The 9,444-nt window shown below is 35.3% G+C and overlaps 1 protein-coding gene across 1 annotated transcript in view; it reads right to left on the reverse strand.

The window, feature by feature from the left end:
* Positions 1–8,862, reverse strand: part of KCNU1 (potassium calcium-activated channel subfamily U member 1) — a 154,153-nt gene extending 145,291 nt beyond the window's left edge. Inside the window, exons 1-2 of the mRNA XM_060182759.1 lie at positions 8,663–8,862; positions 6,051–6,170 (exon numbers count right to left, since the gene is read on the reverse strand). Of these exons, the coding sequence (XP_060038742.1) occupies positions 6,051–6,170; positions 8,663–8,857 (315 nt within the window). The 5' untranslated portion in view covers positions 8,858–8,862. The remainder of the gene's footprint in view (positions 1–6,050; positions 6,171–8,662) is intronic.
* Positions 8,863–9,444: the final 582 nt, after the last annotated feature.

Genomic DNA, 9,444 nt, shown 5'->3' on the forward strand with positions numbered 1-9,444 from the left:
GGCTACCTAGTTCCACTTCAGATGGTGCTTTCTCTAGAAAAGTTATAGATCCTAGATACAAATTAGGGCCTAGGGACTGTGTACATATATACACAGATCCATAAGTCAGGGGCAACTATATACCTCTAAGTAAAAGTGCTTAATAGTCCTCTGTGATCTCTGTCTAGCTCAGAAATACAGTATAAAGGTCTAAAAAGGGCACCATAAATTTTCTAATCAAACATTTATTACTTAGGCTTAAACACTCTTCTACCGTCTACTTCACATCCCTCAATCACTTTATCTATTCAATTAATTACACAAAAATAGTAAGTAAGATGCATCTCTTAATCTCTTTTGACAGCATCAGCATTATTATCACCCCCTGATAATATTTAGAATAAACACTATATACAATTGGCCAAGAGATATACTGGCAAAAATATTTACCTACTAAAGTATAATTATTGTCTTGATGACAACTTTATTAGAATCATGAAACAAGTAAATGTGATAAAACTCTATTATAGCTTAGACCCCACTAAAAATCCTAGGTGTATTTCCTCCCTAACTTGAGGCCAGACCTCATAAGCTTAAGAATGGTTTAGACACAACAAATGATGCTCAACAAATGATGTTCAACAGCAACTGTGAGAAAGTCTAAGCTTTTCAGGGACTACAAAGTCTGGATAAGGGCAAGAGACTGGCTCACTTAATGGTGGCCTTCTTGGTCACTGCCAGGCAATCCCATAACCTGGGGCTCTAGTGAGAGAATCCTTGGATTTCCCCATAGATTGAATGAGCCTCAACTTCTAATAGATTCCTCTCTACACTATCAGTGGTCACTTCCATCAGGAACATTATTATTAGCCTTCTTGTAGGTTTCTTCAGAACCATACCCTTACTATGAACTAGTAGTGGTAAGGAATGCCACACTCTCTGAAGAGAGGCTGGGTCCTCCTACTCTGAAGGAAAACTGAAATGAGTGCAGCTAGTATGTTCCCACCTGTGACCATGGTCTACGGACACAAACTGACAGGGACTTGGAGGTTTCACAGGCTAAATATGAATAGATATGGGTGCCAAGTCAGATTGGCAGGGTAAACTGTTGATTATATTTTATTTTTATTGGAGGATTAATATTTTACAATTGATAGTAAATATAATAGTTTCTGCATGCATAACATTTCTCATTTTTCAACACAATGGTACAACCCCCACTAGGTCCTCTGCCATCCTGTTCCTGGAACCAGCTTTCTAGTCCTATTCTCAACTGACACCATCTTCCCAGACAATCTTTTTAGTACACCTACAGGTTAGCTATCAAGTGGCAGCAAAAATTACCACAGGCATGGGCCTCTAGAAATACACCTATAATAGACTTCCTAGCTTCTATTCACCCTAAAATCCCTACTCCCATCTGTTCTATTCCTACCATTTGGTGCTTTTTATAATTTTTAAATTATATTTATTTATTTTCCCTTTTTTTGCCCTTGTTTTTATTGTTATTGTTGATGTTGGATAGGACAGAGAGAAATAGAGATAGGAAGGGAAGACAGAGAAGGGGAGAGAATGATAGACACCTGCAGACCAGCTTCACCACCTGTGAAGCGACTCCACTGCAGGTGGGAAGTCGGGGGCTTGAACTGGGATCCTTACTCCAGTCCTTACACTTTGCACCATGTGTGCTTGACTGCTGCGCTGCCACCAGACACCCTCTTTTGGTGCTTTTTATTAAACATTTTGTCCTGTTTTACATCTTATAACCTTTCAGCCACGAATTTGCAGATGTTATTATGATTTCATTCTGAACTCCCTGGGCAGATGAACTCACCAATTTTTCCTGGAACCTCACCTTTCCAGAGCCCTACACAACTAGGGAAAGACAGAAAGTGGCTGGGGATGTAGTTTGTCCTGCCAATGCCCATGTCCAGCAAAGATCTCCCACTTTTTGTACCCCATAAAGAATTTTGTTCCATAATCCCAGAGGGGTAAATGTTAGGGGAAGATGACCAGAGTTCCAATTTCATCAGGACCCAGAAAGAGAAAAGGAAAAAAAAAAGTAGAATACTCAGAAGTATTAGCTGAGACTTGGAAAAGAAGACAAGACCATAGGAAAAATGGGCAGATATAGATAAAGATAAAGATAAAGATAAAGATATAGATATAGATATAGATATAGATATAGATATAGATATAGATATAGATATAGATATAGATATAGATATAGATATAGATATAGATATAGATATAGATATAGATATAGATATAGATATATAGATAGATACATAGATATAGATATATAGATATGTAGATATAGAATAATAGTGATCATAGAATAGAATAGAATAGAATAGAATAGAATAGAATAGAATAGAATAGAATAGAATAGAGTAGAATAGCTGTGATCTTGGAAGAACTACTGCAGTTTCCAGTGAAGTGAATGGCGACACAGAACTTTGGTAGTTGGAAAGGTATGGGATTATATCCCTGTTGTTTTATAAGTTTGTAAATCACTATTGATTTTTTTAAAGAACAAGATCTATCTATTCTGTCTCCAGGAAACATATGTCTAAAGAAAAGATAAACAAGGGCTGGGTGGTGGCACACATGGTTGAGCACACATATTACAGTGCACAAAGACCCAGGTTCGAGCCCCCTGTCCCCACCTGCAGGGGATAAGCTTTGCAAGTGGTGAAGAAGGTTTGAAGATGTCTCTGTCTCTCTCCCTCTGTACTTCCCCTCCTCCTCTCAATTTCTGGCTGTCTCTCTCTAGTAAATAAATAAAGATAATGAAAAAATAAAAAAACAAGAAAAGATAAACTTGAGAGGTTGCAACAAGATGTTCCAAGTCAATAATGCAGGGGGAAAAAAAAGATAAAATAGACTTCCAAGCAAAGAAAGTAATGAGACCAAGAGGAACACTACATAATGGTCAAAGTACCAACCCAAAGTACCAATACCAAACACAGGTACAGCCAAATATATAGAAGTACTTATTGAATTCAAGGGAGACATTTTAGCAATATGATAATAGTATATTTTAACATGTCACTTACATCAAGACACAAAGTATCCAATCAAAAACTCAACAGGGAAATAGTGGTTTTAAATGAATCAATAGATGAAATGTGTGTGTGTGTGTGTGTATGTGTGTGTATGTATGTGTGTGTATGAAATGCTTTTTCTGCATCAATTGACAAGATATATATCTATATAGATATATAAAGATAAATGAACATACATACCATAGTTAGACTGCTTCTCAGGTAAATATTTTTCTTTATTCTGATTTTCAGAGGAGAGATAGGAACAAATAGCATAGGAACAATAGCATTTTCTGCATCAATTGACAAGATCTATATCTATATCTATAGATATATAAAGATAAATGAACATACATACCAGTCTTGCTTCTCAGGTAAATATTTTTTCTTTATTCTGATTTTCAGAGGAGAGATAGGAACAAATAGCATAGAGGGAGAGGCAGCTCAGTTCTACTCCACTATCTGGTGTGTGGTACAGATTTGAACCTAGTCCCATGGGTTTGATTAATTAACCAAAAAGGGTGCCTATTGCCATCACTACCTCAATGTATAATCAGAAGAATTTAGTGGACACAGGATCAACCATTTCCCCAAGGTCTAAGAGGCAAAAGAGAATTGGGCAAAAACAAAGCAAACAAACAAACAAAAAACTGGAATCAAGATGACAGCTGAAATGTCTGCTATGCCAATGATCAGCCTTCTCACACCATCGTTATAATAAAATATTCATAGCAGTTGTTGAAGGGTTCCATAATGTACCTGACAACAGTGACATTTCAAAAATGGATAGCTATTATTAGGAAAGAGGAGGTTCTTGATTATAGGAATATTTAACTGTGCTAGGAAATCCCTTCTTATTCTAGCACCTAATAGAGATAGCCTTTTCCAGGAAAATCCAGCCTATCTAAGACAGAATTCATATAATCTGTTCCCCTGAAATGAATTCTTGGTAATTCTTGGTGGATCCTAGAGTCTTCTTATACTTTCCTCTGAGTGTGTATTTTAATCCCTTCCCCACCCAATACATTTTATTTTTTGATTACTGGTGTCATTTCCCTTGCGTTCTTACTGGAATCTGATAAGAACATGTAGGTTTGGGGTGTACTTTCTTACCTCCCAGACTCTGTTCTCTATCATCCCTTAAGGTGAGATAGCCAAATCCCAGTTGAACAACATTACCATGCAATTAATAATCATTCCTTCCACACTCATTCCCAACATGCAATGCTTATGTGATGGATGCTATAAGTTCTTTTCTGCTTTATACCACTGACTTTTCATACATTACTCTTTCTATTATCTTCAAATAATCAAACATTTGAAGAGATCTTAATCAAGAAATCCATGATATATACCCATGTCAATAACTGTACTGTAAACCACTAACTTTAAATAGGTTTTAAAAAGAAATCTCTGATACAAAAGACCAAAAATCAATTTCTATCAGCTTATATCAATGGCAATTTCAGAAATAAGGACAAAACTTTAGAAGACAGGGAAATGTGAGGCATATCCTCAGATGAATCAACACTCCTGTTAGATCTCATCAAATTATTTGATTTAAATATGTTCAAATTAGCTTTTAAATGTAATAATATTTAAATTACACCAAAGAATTGAAGAAGGACAATTATAGAATGACTTCACTCATGTGGAATACAGAAAATTGAAACATATGAACTTGAAAAAAGAAAAAAAAAGTAATTAACCATATCTCTGACCTTGGTATAGCTGTGGTGGTTACTATTGAAAGGGGCTGGAGACACAGAATTTTGATGGTGTTTCCAGCCCCCTCCAATAGTAACCATCACAGTTATCCCAAGGTCACTTTGGAATTATATTCCTATTATTCTATAAATACCTTTTAAATCACTAATAAAGACAATGAAAAAATAATAAATAAAAGTACACATTACAAAGATTTGTTTTACCAATCACAAAGCGGGTAAATCTTGTTCACAAATATTAAATTCCACTATATCACCATTTGATGGCAGCATACCCTTACAGTATAGATCCTTATCAGATCTTATCAAACTATGCTACTACTAAAATGTTTATCTGCAGTAATCACAAGGCATCTGCTCCTTATAGACAATAGAATATAAACATTATTGTGAAATGGTTTATCTCTCAAGGAGTTCACAGTGTACTAGATGAGACAGGCACATGCACAGATGATTTTAAAAACTGTCCAGTGGATACTTAAAAAGTTTGAGAGGATTATTAACCTGATTTGAATATAAAGAGATATTTTCCCAAGGAAATGATGTCTGAATTGAGTTTTAACATGTCCAAGTTGCTTAGATTAAAACAGGAAGAAGAAATTAAAAAGTATGACACACACATGAAGGAGTTTGAATAATGAATACAAGAGGATACTAGAATTGAAGGAGTGGAAAACTGCTATGCTTCTTGGGTCAGATGACTCAATGAACATGTTTTTGTTTTTTAACTATCTACTCTGTGTCAAATAAGTAGAACAAACAATATTAACCTTTACCCTAGTAAATCTTCCCTACTGGACAGAATGACAAAGCAAATAAAATATAAAGTCAAGCCAACTACCAGTTGATTTCACTCATACATGGAATCTAGAAATCTGAGTTATATCAGCTTGCCCAAAACAAAACAACAGCAACAATAAATCCAAACAGATGCAAGCAAATCACAAGACTTAGGAGAACTATGGTGGTTATTTTGGGGAGGTGGGAGGATAGGGAAACAGAACTTTGGTAGTGGGTTTGGTGTGGAACTATACACTGTAATCTTACAATTTATTACAAACTATTGATGACGAAATTAAAGTAAATAAATAAAAATAATGTCAATCAATTATTGTCATTCCTTCAAAGAAAAAGCCGAATAATGAGTAGAAAAGTGGTGGACACAGAGATAAAGATAGAGAGATAAAGGTCTCTAATAGAGAACATAGGATATTTGCTGATAAATGATGGATAATGACTATAAACATGCTCATAATTAAAGTTCATAAGTAAACGTTCAAAATGAAGATGTACTAACCAACACTCGCCCCACAAAGGTCTGTGCAGAAAGCAACATTTCTATCTGATCTCGAAATATTCCACGGAAGTGGAGATGATCCAAATGATTGTCCCTGGTGCCATCTGGAAAGATTTTTCCCTAGAAGTAAGAGGAAATAGTTAAGAGTAATCTGTTTTATATGGTCTGTGTAGCTTCCTGCTGTGTGATGAGTCAGAAACCACTCTACCTTCTCCAATCCACATATTTCTAATGTCGCTTTATTCAGTATTTCTTAAAGGATTTTTACTGGGTTGGAATTTTACTAGGTTTTTTTTTTTTTTTTGGATACTGAATGCTGAAGTCTCCATGTTTCCTCAAATGTTTCAGTCTCAGACACTTCAAACTGACATGATTGCAATAATCAGGATTGGGAACAGTATGTTCCTTACTGCTCTGGCCATAAATCTGTTAGCTTTTCTGTCAAATTACATAGACAAAGAAAAATACTGCAAACTGATCTTCAGGTGATTGCTTAAGTATCTGCTTTATCTTAAGAGAGAGAAGGAAAGTTTCACAGATTTTATATTGCTTTTAGTTCCATATTCAGTATCATATTCTGGTGAAATGATAACTATCTAATTAATCTATTTGAAATTTATAATAATGTCATGAGGTAGATAAAGTATGACTGAATCCTGTTTTATTAATAAAAGTCAGTTCCTATCAAAATAAAGTGGTGTCCTATGATTAAGTTATTAGGAAATACTAGCATTTGAGCAAGTCTTCCTGTCTGTTGATGATGTTTTATAAATATCTATCATGGTGAAATAAATTTTAGCCATGTGTCAACAACTGTACTAGAAACCATTAACCTTCGAATAAAATGATAAGAAAGAGAAAGACACAAGGGAGTAAGTAATCACCACACTGTGCTGAGACACTCTGACTTTTACAAAAGGTCATTTTATATGGACCTGGGGCTTTAAAATCACTTGAAATGAAAAGTAAAGCAAATGCTTACAGAGAAGTGGGTTGTAAAATAGAAGTCAGGGATTTTAAAAATCCTATTAATTTATGTACTGATTAAAAAGGGTAGAAACTATGAGACAGATTGAATATACCTTTATGCAGTGTACACTATATTAGTCTTGCTGACAAGTCTGTACCTCAAGAGTTCTTTTGTCAATTTATATGCCACTGCTTAAAATCAATAGTCAAGAATTAATTATTAATAGAGTAAACTCATTTAGCAAGCAAATTTAGTACTGGGTACTCCTAAAATCTAGAAACCTGAATTTTGTATTACTATATTGCCACTGATTAAAAGAGTTGACAAATTTTAAGATTTGATTCCTCTGTTCTCTCAAAAATTCTTTAAAAACACTTACTCACTTTAACTTGTTCTTTTACAACAATGTTTGTTTACTATTTAAGACCCCCCAAAAAATGCTCAGCTCCGGCTTGTGGAAGACTAAAGGATTGAACCTGGGACCCCACAGCCTCAGACATCAGTGTCTTTTGCATAGCCATTATATCCCCAGTCCTATACAAGACACATTTTAAACACTTATTTTTCAACACTGATTATAATACACAAGTAAAATGTGTTCTATTATGGAAATTACTAAAATCTACAGAAGTTTGAGAAATAAAAATGGTAACACACACACACATGCACGCACATAAGGCAACATCAGGCTCTTTACCTCTGCACATTGGTAATAGCATAAACACTATTTGGGTTTTGAGAGTTTTACTATGAATACATTTGAAAAGTTTTATCATTATTTTCCAGCTAGTAGCAGAACTCTCTGTTGCAATGGTTGAGTGTGAAAGATATCTGAGTTTGTGAGTGTATGGTATGGAGTATATGTATTCTTTGTGTAGATATATGCAACAACTGGGCAGAGGGTAGATAGCATAATGGTTATGCAAAAGGACTCTCATGCCTGAGGTTCCAAAGTCCCAGATTCAAGCCTCTGCACTACCATAAGCCAGAGCTGAACAGTGCTCTGGTAACAAAAACAAACAAACAAACAAAACACCAAAAATTAAACAAGCAAAAAATAACTAGGCATGTGTATTACAAAAAGTGTTCAGTTTATAAATGGTTAAAAAAAGATATATACAACAACTCATTGTGCTAGGGAAACAGAGTCTAGCAAAGGCAGCTTACATATGTGAGAACCTATGAATCATGCACAAACATTTTATAAAAATTAAGCTGATGGTCCTCTTTAGATAAATTCATAACATCTAGCATATAGGTAATATTCAAATACAAAATGGAGCCACTGACATAATATTCATGGATATTTTGAAACAGTGACGTCTAGTTCCAAGAATTAACATTAATCACCACCCATACAAGACTGCCTTCACAGGTAGTGGGAGAGGTGGCTTAGCTCTGTTCCTGTGGGCTAAGATCCCGTTTCCTACCTTTCAGCAGGATCAGCCCTTTTCTAGGATACCAGATCCGAGTCGGTTCTGTTTGTCTTTGAAAACTGAGTGAGTCTACGGCCACACCACCCTGAACATTACCCGATTTTGTCTTATCTTGGAAAACTAAGTGAAACCAATATTCATTTTCTAAACACAAATATTGCTAAACCAGATATTCATGTGACAGGATCCCAAATAAAGAAACTAACCAAGAATACTCCAGTTCCCTTGAGCCTTCGCCATTTTCTTATGGCCCTACAAGTTACCCTGAAAAATAATAAGATGAGGAGTCCAGCAACAAAGGTCACAACGGAGGAGAGAATGAACGCTGCTTGGACCTCAAATGTGCAGTATATTTTCTCCAATTCCTCCTCACTACCATTTTTTGTCTTGACTCGATACATCAGGAGACGGAATTGTTGGACTTCTATGTTGTCATGACAACATAATAATCATTCTAGGAATTAGAGTTCAATGTATTACAGAACCCTAGCACCTCTGGGAGTGCTGACCATTAATTGTCTAGGAATAATTGTTGGTTAACCACTGTGGTGCTGATTCATAGAATACAAATGAATAAACAGAGGGAGAAGGCCAGGATTGACAATGCACATCTTAAAAAGATGAGAATTGTAGATTTGATTCTGTTGGCGACTGTTTCTGTGATCTTGAGGAAATTGAATCCTTCTTTGTATGATCAACAGGTTATCTATGTGGTTTATTCAGTCAAACAATTCCAGAACTGTTTTGTTGTTGTTGTATTGTTTTAAGTGAAATGGCATCCAACCACCTATAAATGAGTCTGTGGATTGCCTAAGCCAGATACTACAATCTCAGCTGACTTAGGACAGTTGAAAGAAGTACTTCTAAGTTTTTTTTTGTTTGTTTTTGCTTATCCTTTGAATAAGAGCATAGGGAAGATATTATGTGCTATAGAAAGCAGTTTCACCACTTTGAATACCAAATAGTAATGTTTGAGATTGAGAATCTA

This window comes from Erinaceus europaeus, chromosome 2 (genome assembly GCF_950295315.1).
Source record: "Erinaceus europaeus chromosome 2, mEriEur2.1, whole genome shotgun sequence".
NCBI lineage: Eukaryota > Metazoa > Chordata > Mammalia > Eulipotyphla > Erinaceidae > Erinaceus > Erinaceus europaeus.